Genomic DNA, 18,807 nt, shown 5'->3' with positions numbered 1-18,807 from the left:
TCAACAAACGTGGAAATCATCAAATAGTTTCAATATGATCGACGCCACAAGAATCCACAATCTTGAAGATCACAGGCAATGCTGGAAGTAAAGGTTGCTAGAATTTTGGAACAAGCCATTCTTATTTTTTAAAAAATCAATCGACTTTTTACACGATTATAATTATTTATATTCCTTTTAAAATGAAAATTTTAAAGTTCGAAAGAAGGCTAAAATACTTTGTCCTATATGTTATACACTCCATAAAATTGAAACTCCATTAGGTCAATTTTCATTCACTTCTGTTAATTTTATGGATGATATACAACTCTTTATTTATGGATTGCTTTAAAATTAATGTTGATATTTCTCAATTTTTTAAAAGGTGTACTCATGTAATCGACTTTCAATCAAAGGAGTCAAATTGTGAAGACTAAGCTATTGAATTTCCGAGATATATATGTGATGTCTGTGGATCTCGAAATACCAAACCAGAACAAATTCTGACATTGGAGGAGAAAATAGCACATTCACATTGCTCCAGCTGGGAGATGGAAACTCCTAGAGACACCAGCCGGTACCTAATTACCTACGCAACTATTTGCCCCCACTACTCGGCACTATATAGAAGATTATGCACAATCCCCATTGCAGATGCTGGCACAACCCATCATTTGAGGTTTTCCTTGAATTGGGATTGCGTTGGCTTGCCCAATATCCCAGCTGTCAAAGATGCAAATGGATTGCATCGTCACAACAGTTTTGGCACCAACCACCCTGTCTGGACAAATGGATTTAAGCCTGTCGAAAAGATTTTTTCCTTGAATAGGATAGGGAATTTGAGTTTCAATGAGCCTGATTATTGGCCACCACAAAAGAGAGACGTAAACCAAAGGAGTGTGTTCTTTCCAGGAAGGAGCTTGCATGGTACAGCTCATGAGCAAATCATGATGCTCCTTCGGTCCTAAAAACTTGGGGAGGCACCAGGGAACGACGAGACATGCAGCCAGTTTGAAGATGCCTTGAATAGACGCCACATTCTCCACTGGAACACGTTAACCATCAAATAGAGCTCTGACCATAACATGCAACACTGCAAAACTGAAAGCTTTAACATTTGTAGAGGATTGAACTATGTACTGAAATTTGAGACTTGTTCACGCTTAGCCATTAACTCTTTTCTTTTCTTTATTTTTTTTTTCTGCCTTTGGTAGTTTCATGCAGAAAGAAAGAGATCATACATTATATGCAATTTCCGACAGTTAAATTACCCCCTAAAAAATAAAGACCTTAACATCCCCAATTCTATTGCACAGAGATTCCATGGTTCCATTGAAGTCCGAAAATTGAAGGTTTGAAGACAGTTGAGAACTGAGCCGGAACACATTGCAAAGCCTCTACCATGTTTACTATAATACAAAAGAAAAAAAAAAAAAAAAAAGACAGTCAGCAGAGCGTGTACTCGCAGTCGAGCAACCGAGAGAGTATCTCTTCACAGCTTGGCCGTTCATGCGGTTCTGCCCAACAATCTTCAAATCAAGACGAAAATAAAGTCAGCACTTATATGTGATAAATAAATAGAAGATAGTATAAAGACGGAAAAGGACGACGGAAGTAACAAAGACCTATCCAGTTCTAATGATCTTTCTTAATCTTGCTATAGGTACCTGAAATTAACCTGCCCAGTGGACCTTCAGTAACCTCCAAACGGGATCCCTCATTAGCAACAGCATAAACTACCTGAACAGCAAGGTACCAAATGCCTTTAAACTGGCTGTATTTTCAGAAAATCTCTGAAATGGCCAACGCATGAATATAATATGACTAAAAAACGGATAAATCACGTGTACCCTTTCTGGTGGCACTCCTTCCCATGGTCTATTCAGTGTGCAAAGCTCCCACATAATCACCCCAAAGCTGAAAATATCACATTTCTCAGTGAAGGGTTCACTACGAATAAGTTCAGGAGCCATCCATTCTGGAGTTCCCGCAGAGGAGTCTCTCATTGGTGTTTCTGTCATTATTCTGGAGAGCCCAAAATCACATATCTTAACAGTCCAATGTTTATTCACAAGACAATTTGCACTTTTCAGGTCACGGTGAACTATCTTCATCCGATGGATACACATCAACCCTCTGGTTGTCAGCAGACAATTCAAGTCAGTAAACAGCAAATTGCTGACTTCTAATAAACCCGATAAACCTGCTTATGTATCAGACAACACTCATCATAATTTAATCTACTGGTAATTTGATTTGCACATGGTGTTTAAATGGTAACAAGGATTATCAAGAAATTGATCAGTTTGGAATTAACAACTTAAAATTAATAGGCAAAAATGATATCCGAGCATCATTGCATATGAAATACATGAAGCACGTCACCCCAAATAATGTTTCAATAAACTCAGGATACAGCAAATTGACCTTAAGTATTCATGATTGCATGCTAGATTTCACTCACCTCACCCACTTTCTATTTAGGGTACTGTCTATCCTACAATTTTCAGTGTACACTTTCTCCGCCCATTAAGCTCAAGAATAAAGAGCAGGACAACACATAAAACCAGTATCAATTTCTCCTTCTCAGTCAAGCATGAACATAATTCTAGAAGCCATACTCAATTCTAAATAATGAAAAGTAGGATATCAAAAGTTAAATGCGAGAATGCACATAAGTTGGTAACAGCAAATGAAACAATCAAATTTAGTCCCTCAAAGATATAATCACAAATGCATACAAGTGTAACATCATATTAACATGCTGAAATTTTAGGTTTATACTATGAACCTTCTAAAAGCACAGCTCAGTAAACAGCTTAGAATTAATTTCACAAGTTACAATATGCTAACACACCTGCATATATCACGCAACATTTTTAGCCTCCTCCGCCAACTAAGCCTCTTTTTCTGACCACTCATATGAATCAAATAATATAATGACCCCATCTCCATATATTCAGTAACCATTGACAAGTGAGGGGGCTTCATGCAAGCACCCAAGAATAAGATAACTGCAAGAATCTCTCATTTCAGCAATGGCCACCAGAAGAAAAAGCAATAGAGTGAAAGGGTTTTCATATGGATGCATGTTCAGAATAATATTTCTACATGTGGCCTCATAAATTAAATCTAATAATTTAGACAAATAAAACTGTCCATTTGATGAATTAGATCTTGTTAACTTTACAAGCCATAATGTGTTGACTGCCACTAGTAGATACAATCTAAAATGAATAAAGTATAATGTATTCTAACCATAGTAGGTAAAGGGGAATACCATTGGGATGTCGAAGTCGGCTGGAAAACAACACATGCATTAACCCACACAGAAGATGGAGTCAGAGAGATACATGGATAGAACAAAACCAAAACAATTAGCATTTTTTACAAGAATTAACCTAAGAATGGATATCTCGTTGCAAAAGTCCTCCATGTTTTCGGCAGTTAGATCTTGCTCAAGAAAAACTTTGATTGCAACATCTGTTCCATTCCATATACCACGGAAAACTTCCCCAAAAAATCCTAAGTACAGCAAAAGAAAACTCAATTCAATAGCAATAGTTTTTAGAATGTGCAGTTTAGAAATGAAATGTCTATAGCCCCAAAGAACAAATTGAATGCCCAATTATCATTTTTTAATCATAAATATAGTTAACAGCGAACCATTTTTTAAGGTCTAGTACTAATAACCAGGCACATTGAAATGTAAGCCTGTTTGAGCAATCAAGTATAATTGCTCCAAATTTTTAGTCTGTTCTGTCTGACAAGTAGGCAACAATCTAAGTTTCATTTCCACAATGAAAGGCATCTGTACGCTGTTTGAGAGGACATCCTAAAGATAACTGTTTAGAACACATTCTGGAGCAATGACACCAACAGTAGCTATGCTGGACTGCATATGTAGCAGTACAAATAAAACACTTCTAAAACTGACGTAATTTATATAACTAGGAAGAAAAAGGGAGAGAGATTACCAATGCCAACACGAGTCCCAACAGTTAGTTCTGAGAAATCAATATTCCATTCTTGGAATGGCAATAGAGGCTTATTGTGGAACATGGGAGATTCAAGAACTTTTTTCCATGTTGAAACCAATTCATCATTCACATGAACTGAAGGTCCCCTTGGTTCTGACATTTGACTCCTATATTGATGTGGAGACGATGGCAATGATATGGCATTTTGGGAACTTATGTGGTCCCTTTGAAGGGTATACAAGGCAGACCTTCTACCAGATAGCGCATCATGACCATCAAGATCAAAATTAGATGCCTGAAACAGTACCTAGAGGGTTAACTACAAAATACAACTGGGAAAGCCAGGAAGAAGATTCAAAACAAAGGTTAATCACAGAACTTCCACGTATCTCATGAAGGCATTGGGTGCAAAATAAACTATCTTCAACTAAAAGTGAGAAAGAAATGTCAAAGGAAACACAAATTATTTATTTGAAACCTATATTTACAAACTTTTCACAAAACAATCACAGATGGCAATCTCCGTTGAGCATTTATTTTGTTAATTTAGCACTTAAGAAAGTCTGAAAAATAAAATGGAAGTAAAAGCCTTATTTAGAACAAAAGCATTCAACTACCCGATCTTGCTGAATATCTGCTACCAACACTCTCCTTGTTTAGAATAAAAGAAGAAGCAAATATAAAACACTGCAGAAACTTCACAAACACTATTTCATCAGAAAGTAATCAGGCCAGCCAAAGATGCATGGATTTAAATCGTGGTTGCAGTTGCGGGTATCGGAAACAGGCCTATAACGGCTATAACTTAACAGTAACGGTCTATCGCTTCGCAAATTTTTCAAACAAGGAGATACGTGGAAGTTTAATTTGTGTTTCCTTTGACATATAAATAGTTCTTTGGGGCTAACATATAGTATTTTGCACCCAATGTTACTGAGGCACTTCTCTCTCTTTGAAGCATTTATTTTGGAGCATTTAATCACAAAATTTCCACAAAGAACTATTATTTTTGATGCCTAGAAAGAAATGCCTCAGTAACGGTCTATCGCTTAAGAGAGAGAAGTGAAAGTTTTACATATAAATAGTTAACTTTTGTGAATACTTAGAGAGAAAATGAGAGAACAAATTTTCCGCTTCAAATAACGGGTATAACAGTATCAGGAAGGCAAAAAACCTACAAAAGGCCTTTATGTAACATAATGGCCTTTATTTAAAGCCATCATGCTCCTCAACAATTCTTGCACTCTAGTCCAACCAAACATTCCAAAACATGGTCTCTCAGAGCGCTGCAATTATATCCACCAAAACACCCCAAATTATCAGAAGCACATCACATCTCCAAAATCCTTCCTGTCTTTCTACCACCCACCCCCCCCCCCCAAAGTTCTACAAATCCATCAACAAAAGGTGCAGCTAGGTTGATGGGAAACCATTGCCTAAATTATTCTCAAATACTTTCAGGAAAAAAAAAATACAAAAAAAAGGTTCCCATGCACCTCACAAGTCACAACTACCCCAACCTGGTCTCTCTCCCCTTCTCCTCATTTGTACAGCTGTTACAGTCATTGCATCGCCATAAGCAAGAGCTGTTATAGCCATTTTACCAATTCAGATCCTTCAGTGTGATTCAAATTCGCAGTATTCTAATTTCTAACTGGGAATACCATAGTCTTGCCTAGTCCCATGTTGTCCTTTACACATACTAAAAGCGAACTAAAGGAACAGTTTATGAACACTTGATTTACAGAGCTAGGAGTACTTGCCAGCTGATGTTTAGTCCATACTGTAGGATATCCATCATTGCAAAAGAAAAGTATCAAAAGTATAGATATTCAAGATTATTAATTTGATATGCAAGTCAAATCATATTCCATAAGGGAGTTTGCACAAGAAGATTTCCATATATCATCTTAACAAAAGAATGGCAGCCCATCAAGCATCTACCTGGTTAAAATAGCCATGCACTCATGCTACCTCATTTGAGCATCCATATGCTCATAATCAAACCCATATCAAAAACAAATTTAGCATGGTGAACATGCTCTTGCAGAACAATAAATGACAACCAAACCAAATTGGCTGCGTACTTAGTGGATACAGGGACAAAGTCACCCTTTCAAACCCTCTACCAAAATAAGTTTGGCAAATGTTTGTATGTCTGCATAGTAAGATCCAAATGAATCGTGCTACACAGAACAAGTTTTACACAAGGCCAAGAAAACATCAATAACTGTAAATTTAGTTACGTTATTACAAGAGTAGCATACATTTTCCTGGAGGTCTGGACCATTGTCCTTGTCATCCAGAGAGTTTGCAAACGACCTATCATCACCTTGCTCCCTTAAAACCCGATTTTGCTTCAAAGATTCATTCATTGCACGAACAGCCCTGAAATAATTCATGCTCTCTCGAATGACTTTCCATATAAGCAGAAATTTTCTTTCAGAATTAATCAAATCCACACTTCTGTCAGTAAATAATGAAACAAAATCAAGGGCAAGATTACATTGTCATTTAACAGCTTATACTAATTTATGGAAAAATATATATATGTCCCAACCATCCTAAGTTTTTCAAACACCGAAAAAATAGTTACACATTGAAGTTCAATAAATTACTAAACAAAAACATAAACAAAGGAAAAGGTTCTTTGGGAGACTCTCTTGGAGAGAATCTTAGAGAGAACATTTAAAAGGAGAGAAGATGTTGATGAATAAATGCTTTCTTTTTTTCTCAAATGTAACTAGTGCAGCACTTGATTTTGCATTCTAGTTGGACACGAGAAGATTTGGGAGCTCACCTATTCAACCATGAATGCATGTTAGGCACCATCAAATGCTGTGACGGATGAGTTGTAGACTTAAGAGGGGAATATAGATTTAAACAAGCCAATTCAGTCAAATTTCAACCCTTAACTCCAAAATAGTTGGAGCCAGCCAGTGAAACCCTTTCCACGGTTTAGCTGCGACCAAACTTTTTCTTGATTGTTTCAATAATGATTTCCACCTCTTCAATATGTTGTTTTTTCTCTCTTTTTCTTCCTCTCTTTCTTTTCCCTGCGACAAGAAGATAGCTTCATTGTGGCTAGGAGGTAATAGGTTAAAATAACAGAACAACCTCCTCCAGATCACAGGGAAGGCGCTACATCTGTTTGATCCTCACTAGAACCCAATGTAAAATGCCTCGTGCACTGCAATAACCTTTTTTCTCTTTCTTTGATCCTACTGCTCAGAATACTCAAGTTTGTCGAGACACCAAAGCTTTAAATTGGACATGGTCAAAACACCTTAATCGATCTACCCTTGACTCATTCTCAATAGGTGCCACCCCATTTTCCCATTACCTAATATATTATCATACTTCCATATATTCGTCCCAAATGCCCTTATCTCAGTTATTTTTATGTGTGAATTTTCTTTTGCACTCATCACTAACTTCCATAAAGCATAGCATGATTGTTGTCTTAAAGAACTCAGCTAAATAAGGATTTTATGAACAAATAACCATAGTCTATTTCTATCATGCTTCTTCCCTTCTACAGGCAATATGCCAATATCCATTTTATATCTCCCTCATTTGCTTGGCTACTAAGTCTACTAATTTACTGGTCAACATAGTTGTTAAGATTTTACGAATTAAAATCACTAAAACAAGTCAAGACATATATAATTTGAGCTAAAAATAAAGATTAAAACATACTGCCATCAGCCCTCCCTTCCCCTTACAGTCAGCATTTAAATGTATTTAACAATAACATGAAACGTGGTCTATAATTGCACACTTGAACTGTCAAATCCATAAAGATCATATGCATTCAGAGAAATATGCAAATAATTTTACAAGTAAAAGAAAGTGAATGAATATAAATAGATGTCAACACATTTCCTAAGCCAATCCAAAATTAAAAGTCAACATATATTTAGAGAACAAATAGGCATATTTACACCAATTGAACCAAAAAGAAAAGAAAAATAAAAGAGAAGAAGAATAAGGAGGGGAAAAGGCAAGAGCGAGGACATTATAAATCAATTGCAACATAGTAGTTTCAAATATAAATTTAAGGTTAGCACTGTAAATAATGAAACAAGCATCAACCTTACGATATCATCGCCTATCTCTGGAGTCATGCTAATGCTTCTCCTTCTTATTCTAAGGGCTTCTGCTGTTGATGCACCCACTGACCTGCAGCTATTAATAAATATTAGAGCAGTTCTCAGGTCAGGTTTCAAATAAATCATTGCAGGAAAAAAAAGAAGAAAAGAAAAAGAAGAAGCGAACCATGAAACTATATCAAACAAATTCAACAAACACAACTTCTTGTACAAAAAAAAATCATAATAGAAAGCCTCTGCATCGTCCTGTATATTTATAAATTGGGAATAATCTAGTGATTTCTCACCACAAGTAATTGGAACAAATAGGTAAGCACCTTGATGCAACTTCTTCAACAGCATAATCTTTGATTGAGTGCCTGTCACCACTCAACATTGACCGTCCCCGTGCTCGAAATGAAGGATGCTCTGGACTGCAAAACCAGTTTAATGGATAATGATATCTGAAAACCAAAGAATAACAATGATAGTAATTTAAGATTAACTTCACTCAAAATCAATGACTCACCAAAATTTCATTATGGTCATTAAATTTCAATTTGTATCATCAAAATCAATCAACTTCAATTTTGTTTCAATAAGGTCACTCTCACCAAATTTTGTAAAATGCAGCCAAAATTTTTTGTGAAAATAAAATGTAACAGCTCTACATTCAATACAACTGCACATCAGCATGTAAAATATCAGTGCATAAATGTTTGACAGAGAATATACACCAGAAGGAAAAAGAAGATTGCTATTTCAATCCCACACAGAAAGGGTTTAAAAGAAACCTTGAACTAGCAGTCCGCTGTTCAGCAATGACCTTTTTCCGGCTACGTCTCCAAAAGGCAGTAGCAATATTGGGCTCACTGTGTGATAAACTGGGAGTGGAAGGAAGAAAAGGAACATCCAACATTATGCTGGAAACCAAATAAAATAATAATTGAAAGAAAAGAAAGGATGGAAAATTATCATTAAAAAAGCCAAAATAGCAAGAAGGAAATTCTCACAAAATGAAACCAAATATTACTTCAATTCCCTGTCAATAGAGGTGGCAGAATGCAACATCATATTTCGCAATGCAGGACCTGACACATTTGTTGCTGCCTCTAACTTCCCATGGAACTGAAGGTTCTCATCTTTCTCAGCACTGTGGAGAGAGAGAGAGAGAGAGAGAGAGAGAGAGAGAGAGAGAGAGAGAGAGAGATAGGAGTACAACTTAATCAGTATCTGAACTCATTCACAAAGGAAAAATATGAGTCAACACCATTTTCTAACCTGTCAGGATCCACTCTCTGTGAAAAGCCATATAGAGGACTATTTGGTTCAAGAGGTGAATCACAGGAATCATTTTCTGCAGAATCACTCTCCCCTGCAGCTGAAATATGGGTCATAAAAATTGCCTTTGTTGACCTGGGTATCAACTTACCAGGGAACCGCATAAGATCAACCAGTAGTTCCCCAGAGTTCAGCACAACCATCACAGACATGTGCTTGTATGAGTCAACGCACTCAACACTTCCATCATTTGGTAAACCCTAAAAATTAAAAAAATATATAAATAATTTCAAACTGCATATATTTAAAAATTCTTCTAGCACATGGAATTTCATGTAAGAGAGAGAGCTTACTAAATGATAATAAAAGATTAAAAAAAATACAAGTACAGTTTAACCCACCAAGTGAAGTTTAAAGCTTACCACCATGAGCCTACTTTCAAGACCTACAGTATCAGCTAAAACTTTAAACAAGATTGCTCGAGAACGGCAAGATCCATGCTTTATTTGTCCAAGTAACTGAACACCTCGATTTTCAAACGTGTGGGAGGTTTCCTCCAGTGCAGCTTTTTCTGGACTTTCCACATTTGGTCTTTTATAAAACTCAGATACCTGTACATGGGACAAAAGAAGAAGAAAAAGAAAAAGAACAAGAGAGAGAGGGAAGAAAAACAACTTCAATAAAAGAAATTAAAATCTCAATAACAGGGATTGCAGAAATGGCTAGGACAAATTTTGATCCCCTGAGTTGCCTGCAAATTAAGGACTTAGGTTAATAATATTACTGAAATAATGGATTACTTGCCAAAGTGTGAAATCGTTCTACTCTCCTTTCTAGGATAAGTAAAAAACAAGTCCTAGATAGAGCATGGGGTTAGTTTCAATTTAGATCATTACAACTTAAGGGTTGAACATTTTAAAATTTTTTATTTCAGTCATGTTGATTTTCCTTCCCTTATATCTCAATATTATCTCAATATTTTCTCCATCATATCATGCAAAAGCAAATTTTAAAATTAATGTATTTGTCAAGTAGAACAAGTAAAATAAATAAATAAATAATGTATTAAAAACTTAGTATTCCAAGACTTGCAAGAGAAAACATGGAGATTTAAGGGAGAAAAAAAAAAGGCTGAAACTGAAAGTTATAAATTGTTGAAGCCTTAATTGTACGGTTTTGACCTAAATTGAAACTGACTCCATAGTTTAGGACTTGTTTTCTGCCTAGCTTCTGCTTCTTTTTTGTGGTTAAGTCTACAATTACACAGAATATTTTAGGACTTCTTTTTTTCTACCTATCCTCATGCTAGTACGAGCTAAAAGTAGTATGTACTCGAAGAAGAATAAACATTTCATCTGCAAGCATTTTTGCAATACAAAGGAATTAGGTTAATTACAAAAAGTGACACTAGTGAAAAGTAGAAGGTTAAGGACTACAACATTTTATAAGATAATTCAAACACCAAAGTGCAATTAGGTTTTAACATTTTAGGGACTTAAGTGTGATCTAATTTACAATGTCAGAATCTAATGTGTATTAAGTCATAATTTTATAATCAATGAATGAGGTGTAGAATCATTAATAAACTAAGAGGACAAATTTTTGAAAAAATAAGCATCAAAGCGTACATTATGGAAAATATAGGAAAAATTCAGAAGATTTCTGTCATTAACCTGACAGGTTTTGCCAATAAGTATAAGAGCAAATTTACTTTCTCAGAAAATTTTCTAATTGTCAAAAACTGACAGAAAATTGTACTAATTGCAGAAATGGAAACTGATGAATATCTTGTTTATTCACACTTCCAATTCGTAAGAGATTTGGGAAGAATTCTTTTAATAGTTTTCTAATTTTTCTTTTCAATTCATTTGTATTTTCCCAGTTTCGATTCCAATTACGAATGCAAACTGGAAAACATGTCCAGGGTCCACTATGCAAATATTTTCCAATTTTCTTCTCTATTTCCAATCCATTTGTCAATAAAAATACATTGAGTGTTTTTACCTATTAAATATTAAAAAAACTAGAGTTAAAAAAAATACTAAGCAATCTTTTTCTCCAGTTTTCAATTATAGAAACTTGGAAAACCATAACAAATAGTTTTCCAAAGTCTCTTTATACTTGGAAAAAGAGGAAAAACAACACATTTTCTGATCATAATGTGTTCTGTTAAACAATTATCAGAATAAAGGATAAAGATTTTCAAAAATAAACACTCCAACATCTAGTTTTTCACCATTACAAGAAGGAAAAAAAATTTTCTATTCTCAATAGGTAAACACCTTTTCTTAATTTTTCATTGGACATAAACAAAATTTGAAGAGAACAAGCCCCCTAAAGGAAAATTTGTTGAACATCAGGTTACAGAGTACAGACATGAAGGAATTCCTTATCATCATAAAATTAATCCTAGGAAAATTGCATAGCAGCTGAAAACACAAATCTATAATACTATATCTATAATATATATAAAAGTGTGAAGGGGGAGGGAGAATAATGTGATAACGAAAAATGCCCTTTATTATCTATACTATTTACATTACATGTTTTATTATTTAATTTAATTTTAGAATTTATGCAAATTTAAAGTTCTTAATTCTACTTATATTTAAATATTATTTAATTAATTTTTATTCCTTTAAAATAAAATATTCTATGCAAAAACTGAAAGCTAAAAATCATTTAAAAATATATTTTCATGTTTTTTAAAATAAATTTGTCTGACTTGTTTTAAAAAATAACTAAAAAATAAAAAACGCTTTTATTTATAACATTTATATTTTAAAAAATTAGTGAATATGTAATTAAAACTCAAAATATTTTTGAACTTTTTGTTAACCTTTTTTTTCCGCAGCCTTTTATTTTATTGATTATTAAAAAGTATTATTTTTCATTTGAGATTCTTTAATTAATTAGATTGATTTTCTATTAATTTCGTAGATTTCATGTTATTTTGAACTTATAAAATGCTTGAAATGATATTTCATCGGATTGTTCTCTTTTAATATAATTGTTTGGTTCATTGATATATTTCAAAAATTTTCTTTTAAAAAATTCAAAATTTATATTGTGATTTATCAATTGCCAGTTTTCCAATATTATAGAAATATTTAACACACTCTTCTACATTATAGAGTTTCATGTGATATAATCGAAATTTTTTAGGTATTTAAGTGCATATTTTGTATAATTATAATATTATAGTTTGTAAAATTATAATGGTAATGATGAACCGATAACATTAAATCCATAAGAATTATATTTTTTGCATTAATTAATGTGTTTTTAGTTATTAACTTTTATTTGGATAGGGCTTTTTCTATTAATTTTGTGGTTTATTATAAATAACGAGTACAGATATCGTGCAATGCACGTAAATAAAATACTAGTGTACTAAAATGAGCGGCTACAAGAATTTCCGGTGAACCTTAGAACAAAACAAAGGTTATCAAGTTCTCACCAATCCGGCAATCTTTTTTGTCATTGCAGCTGGATTTGAATTCAATCCTTTCACTAGTGCCACAGTCAACTGCTTGAGCATAGATAATTTTTTATCTTTCTTTGCATCTACAAAAATGACATCAGCCTTGGAAGCCTCACCACCCAAAGCATGAAGCTCATCTAAGGTTGGAATACTATCAAAGAGCTCCTTTAGCCTTTTATCCTGTCCACAATCACATAACAATCAGTTTAAAATCAAAAGAATCAGATGCTTCAAATCGAGCAGAAAACCGATATAAACAGTTTAAGGTGGGAAGAGAAATATAACTAATCCATAACATCACCTCTTTGAACATGTAATATTTAGAGGAATAAGTAAATGCACACATAACATTAGATTTATCATAATTTTCAACAATGTAAGGAAGAAAAATTCCTGCAACATGGTACATAATTTTTAGAAAGCAAGAAAATCTTAGCATCCTGTTTCAAAGTGGAAAAGCTACAAACAAATTAAAATGTACAAGAGGGCACACACTGTGAGATAGACCACCAATCTCATGGTAAATGTTGAAAATTCAAATTAGAGTTGTCCCACTGAGTGGAAAACTTAACATTAGCTCCTAGCTATGTCAATCACTTTCAATGATAACTGATACAGCCATCAAATAATCCTTCTTTCTCATCATGAGAAAATATATAAAACATTCCTCTAAAAGCCATCAAGGCATATACCCACAAAGAAGACGAAGAAACCACCTAATCCACAACAAAGCCTAATCTTTTAAAATTCAGGCATTCTTTCCACCCAAATACAACTGCATAGAAAACACAATTCCAAAGTACTTTCACCTACTTCAAACTGCAAAACCTCTCCATCGAGTCTCTAGATGTACTCAATTCTCCCCAAACACCATGTTGCCAATACCAAATAAACCAAGACAATGAAAATGGATTCATCCGTGCTTCGGCTCTCGACACAACAATCCAGAGATAAGGCCTTGTTGTGCCTCCACTTTTGCAAAACGTCTATCTTATCGAGAATGCAAATAAAACAAGCCTTACCTTTAAGTAAGACCTTAATTTCCAAAGTTTATTAACTACCAAAAAGGATGTCATTAAAAGAATAAATCAAAACCTTAGCCTTCCATTACCTAGTTTGAATAACCACAACTCCATTGCCAATTCAAAACTTTAAACATTTCACTTTGTTATTGGCTTCATTGTCAGGAAAATCCAAATATTTGGATATTTTTGCAATTATGTCTAAACCTTATAATTTTGGCAACTTTGTTGCAATTGTGTAAAGATGGTCAAATTAGAAATTTAAAACTCTTTTTACACCAATCTAAATAAATAAATTAGTCAAAATAACTGCAATTCCTTTCCCATGCTATGTAAATTGATAATCAAAATTTTTTTATTTCATTTTTTACTGATTGGACATCTTGCAACTAAATTTTGCAATCAAGACAATCTCCACAACTAAAAGGTTTACAATAAATACAGCCACTCAAAGTGTGACTGACCCACAACTCACTTGCCCATATCAGATCTCTCCCCCCCCCCCCCCTCTTCTTTCTCCGTCTCTCTTTGTCTCTGTGTGTTCATATGAGTTCAATAAATGAGGACGTACAATATTCTTGTATAACTGGATTGAACATCTGAACTGAAACTCTTAAGAAGTTCTATTCTGGGGCAATCCACCTAGTACAATTTGTATGCTACTTCAAACAGAAAGTAAGAATTATCTACAAATTTACCAGTAAATAAAAAATGTTTGACACGTAAAAACTCTCTCTCTCTGTCTCTCTCTTTCTCTCTCTCTCTCTCTCTGTCTCTCTATCTATCTATCTATCTTTTCAAAAAAAATAGACAGAGAGAAGCACAATAGTAACATGTGTCTGACACACAAAGTACATAAGCAGAACATAGCAAATTTCTAAAAAATTGAATCTTTCAAAGCAAATAATCATTGAAAATCAGTGTAAAGGAACAGCGGGAGAGAGAGAGAAAGAGAATTGAACTCATTTCTTCGCACCTATGTCACTTAAGATTCCCTCAGAAAACTCAAGATCCAGCAAAAATTAATAGTAAAGATCAATGAGACAGAATTGGCTTATCAATCCTCACCGGTATGACAGAGTAAAAACCATTTGGAATTCGTTCAGAAAGCAGTCCTGTGCTCCAAAGAATTTGTGACGCAGTCAGCGAAGACAAACCATTTTCCTCATAATTTCTAGGTGATTCCTTATTACTCAAACTATCTCCTTGTGAAAGCAAAGAAACAGATTCAAATTTCTCCATGAAATCAGAACCCCACCACAGAGCATTAGAAGGTCCTTGTTCTGTTGGCTCCATGTCATCTCGCATCTCTTCCATGTTCTTAAATATTTGGGATGTAAAACCATTTCGGCCTCCCAATCTTTACCCCATAAAATCTCTTCTCAATACAGAATAATTTTCAGACAACTAAATACTGAACCATAAATCTCTTCTTTTTCAACTTGTGCAAGGTGGAGCCCATCTGAATCGCAAAACAAAGAGCACACTCAAATTAGAGAAATCATTATTTAATGGCAAATTAAATCTTCCAGAGAAGAGTACAAATACAGAGAGTACAATGCATATCAAGATAGTTAAAATTTTAAGAAAACCAGACCGTAATGTCAGGAGACACATATCAAAAAGGATATCAAGAGGCAAGAACCAAAAGACATTAGCTCGTGCAATAAAATAAATAAATAACACCAGGTTATCTATTTTATGATCAAAGCACAAAATTAAGGAGGGAGGCCAAAATTATGAGAACTGAAATGAGCAAGATACACCATGTTATAATCATCCTCCTTTTGGGATATTTCCGCACCAAAAAAATAGTCAACCCATATTTTGAAAATGCTTACAAATACAGAGATATAATACATAACAAGACAGTCAAAATTTTAAGCAAACCAGACATGTAATGTCACTAAACACATATCAGAAAGATATCAAGAGTCGAGAAGCAAAAGACATTAGTTCTTTCAACACATGCAATAAAATAAATAAATAAACAACACTGCATCTGCTATTATGATCAGGACCATCAGATCTCAAAGTTGACAAGGGATACCATTATCCAAAGTATGAGAAACTGAAATGAGCAAGACACACCATGTTATAACCACCCCCCTTTCGGGAGATTCTGGGCCAAATACATGTCAACTGAAATCCTGAAAATTCATCTCTAAGAAGTGGAAAAAAATTACTTGTAGCAAATTTATCAGGAGATCAAAGAATAATTCCTTTCATTTGTTTAAAAAGTTCCAGACTTTCAGTCAAGGGAATGCTAGAGGCAAATATTGTTACTCCACAGGGTTTTTAAATAAAAGGAAGTTCATATTTACATCAAATTAGAAGATTTTAGAAGGAATAAATAAAACCCAAAATCAACAACTAGTAGAATATAATAGATTAGTTGTTGCTTTTACTTAAATTAGAGATGCTATATATGTGGTATACATAGAAATAAAAACAATAAATAATGGCAACATGAGCTTATCGTCTCCAATTATTTTTTCACACTTCTTTTATAAAGGAGGAAGACGACTCAAACTTGGACCATCCCCAAGTTGAGAAGTGGACCATCCCAAAGTTGAGAAGTGGACCTACAGTTGGGCCTAGAGTAATTATTTGTTTTACTTACACTTAATCAAGTCTACTGACATATTCAGATTTTAAACACTATATTTCTTACATTTTCATCTTTCATAACCAAAGTGTAAAAGTCAATGGCCCAGTTCCAAATTTTGCACACATTCAGATTTTAAATACTCTATATTTCTTATATTTTCATCTTTGTCAATGGCACAGGTCTTACCAAATTCTGTGCCTTTTCTTTTTCAATTCAAAGAGGAGGAGGATATGGCCCTAGATTTACGATGTAAGCACTCTACCATTAAGCTACTATCCAACTAATGCTTAGACATTGAACCACAATGGGGAAAAGTACAAAAGAAAAATAGCAATTTAGCAAATCAATATGATCGATGTTATGTAATTGGTAAGTGACCAGTCAATACCAAAGCAACTACAACACAAATATTAAGTACCCATGCTAGTCCTTAACAGAACCTATAAAAAGGCTGTGACAAAAGACACTGCTAGTATCAACCCTTGTCCTCAATGCATTTATGTATCCTCAACAAGCCTTCCCCAGCAAGTTTGACAGCAAATATAGTTTGGACTCCTGTAATCATTCTTCATCGTAGCCAACCTATGCAATCATTGCAAACTAAATTTAAATTGTCTCCTCTCATTCCTCCAAAGTAAAAATGCTAACCCAAATCTCTCAAATGACAGATCAATATAGTGCCATAAACTCTAGCACTAGTTTAATGTAAAACTAAAAGATAAGCTTAATCTCTTACGAGGATATCTAATAAGCAAGCCTAATCAAAAGGCCACAAAAGCGATTAGTATAAGTATAATTCGATCGAAACAATAAATTTATATTCAACTCTTTATCCTGAAACAACCTAACTGCAAAACACTTCATCTAAGCTACTTCATAACAACTATAGCTATACCTAATTACACAACAACCAAAAACTATCCAAAAGTATAAACAAATAAAGGAAAAATGAAAGAATCAGCTATCAGTATCCAGAGAAATTTCCAAAGGATCGAAACACATATCACACCTAGTTGCCAGCATGAATTGATTGCAAGCAAAATCAGTCCTCTCATATGAACAGCAACAAAGGAGCCAAATTTGAAACCGGCAAAAATTCAAAAAATAATAAAAATAGAGGATCGAGCAGGAGAGAAAAGAAGAGTTACCACCAGCAGATCCAAGCATTTGTATCCTGAGCTCGTCGTCCTCCTACCAATTCTATTTGAATCTCAAAAATGACTCAATCTCTATATCACTCTTCCTCAAATAAAAAAATAATTAAAAATCAATAATAAAACAAGTTTCCTGCAATAATACATTACATAAAGATACACACGCAGACAGAGAGGGGACGAGGCAAGGGGGATACTAACAAGGATTTTGAGAAAGAGAGGGAGATGAGATTCGATTTATGGATTAGTGTTTTTTTTTTTTTTTTTCTTTTCTTTTATTTATTTATTATTATTATACATATAAGTTGTAAAATATTATTATATTATTATTAACATGATTGTTTATACTTTTTTTTTTTTATAAAAAACTTCTCACAAAATTTTTGTCATTTTTTTTTATATTATGTAATAATATATAAATTAATTATTATAATTTTTAATTTTACTTTATTTTCAATAATTTTTTTAAATATATTTAATATTTAATAAAATTTAATTTTTAATAAATATAATAAAAAATTATCTTTTTAATATGTATAAAAAATAAAATTAATGATTTGAGATTCAGAAAAATAGGGTTTTACAATGGTTGAGTGAACTTGGTCTGAAAGGAAGGTGCTCCTCTCTTTTTATTCTTTTTTCTGTTCTGTCAGTGACGTGTAATGGCCTCACTGCCATTGGGCCACCTGTCTCTTCCATACGGATATGGACGTACGAGAATATCAGATCTCTGCTCCATGTACAACGGCCATTTAATTCCCCTCTGGCACGCATGCGGATGGACCCACTGGGCGAATGGGCTGGCTACCTTTTCTCCTCCGAACTAGGCCGATTGGTGAGATTAGGACTGAAGCCCAGGGGAGGTTTGATCTTAGGGCCAAAAGGACTGGGCCGGCCCGATTGAGAGGCTTTAGGGGGAGTCTGGTCTTAGGGCCAAGCGAGCTGGATCTGATTCATTTGGGAGGTTTAAGGGCCTTCAAGTAAGGGGTTTTGATCATGGGTCAGGCCTCAAACCGGGGTAGTGAAATCCAGCGGTCATCAAATGCCCCTTTACCTTCTCATCAGTTATTGTACGAATGATGAGGAGGTAAATATCAAGAATCATAATGACCGCACCGCCGAAGGACAGTTTTCCTCAGAACACCTCTTCATCTCATTGCTGTTTCAAATTTTCAAATTTTCTCAGTCTTCTCAAAACTTTTGCT

General features: G+C 34.2%; 1 protein-coding gene across 13 annotated transcripts; it reads right to left on the bottom strand.

Annotated features, from left to right (window-relative positions):
• Positions 1-1,142: 1,142 nt before the first annotated feature.
• Positions 1,143-17,868, bottom strand: LOC110601027 (serine/threonine-protein kinase EDR1). Of its 13 annotated transcripts, none has more exons than XM_043958114.1 (17): positions 17,597-17,866; positions 14,906-15,299; positions 12,792-12,995; positions 9,754-9,942; positions 9,332-9,591; positions 9,084-9,203; positions 8,845-8,973; positions 8,359-8,514; positions 8,055-8,147; positions 6,227-6,347; positions 3,957-4,254; positions 3,381-3,504; positions 3,260-3,279; positions 2,837-2,993; positions 1,830-2,115; positions 1,647-1,719; positions 1,143-1,508 (listed from the first exon to the last, which is right to left on the bottom strand). In XM_043958114.1, the coding sequence occupies exons 2-17, from the start codon at positions 15,152-15,154 to the stop codon at positions 1,426-1,428; spliced, it is 2,562 nt and encodes an 853-aa protein (XP_043814049.1). In that variant the 5' UTR covers positions 15,155-15,299; positions 17,597-17,866; the 3' UTR covers positions 1,143-1,425. The 13 variants fall into 13 exon arrangements, with proteins under 13 accessions (XP_043814049.1, XP_021593698.1, XP_021593715.1 ...); XM_021738006.2 differs by having other exon boundaries at positions 8,389-8,514; XM_021738023.2 differs by having other exon boundaries at positions 8,055-8,141; positions 8,389-8,514.
• Between the last annotated feature and the right edge of the window lie 939 nt (positions 17,869-18,807).

Source organism: Manihot esculenta, chromosome 1 (genome assembly GCF_001659605.2).
Source record: "Manihot esculenta cultivar AM560-2 chromosome 1, M.esculenta_v8, whole genome shotgun sequence".
NCBI classification, from domain to species: domain Eukaryota; kingdom Viridiplantae; phylum Streptophyta; class Magnoliopsida; order Malpighiales; family Euphorbiaceae; genus Manihot; species Manihot esculenta.
Note: the sequence above shows the minus strand (reverse complement) of the source record. Positions and strands in the feature narration are given on the sequence as shown.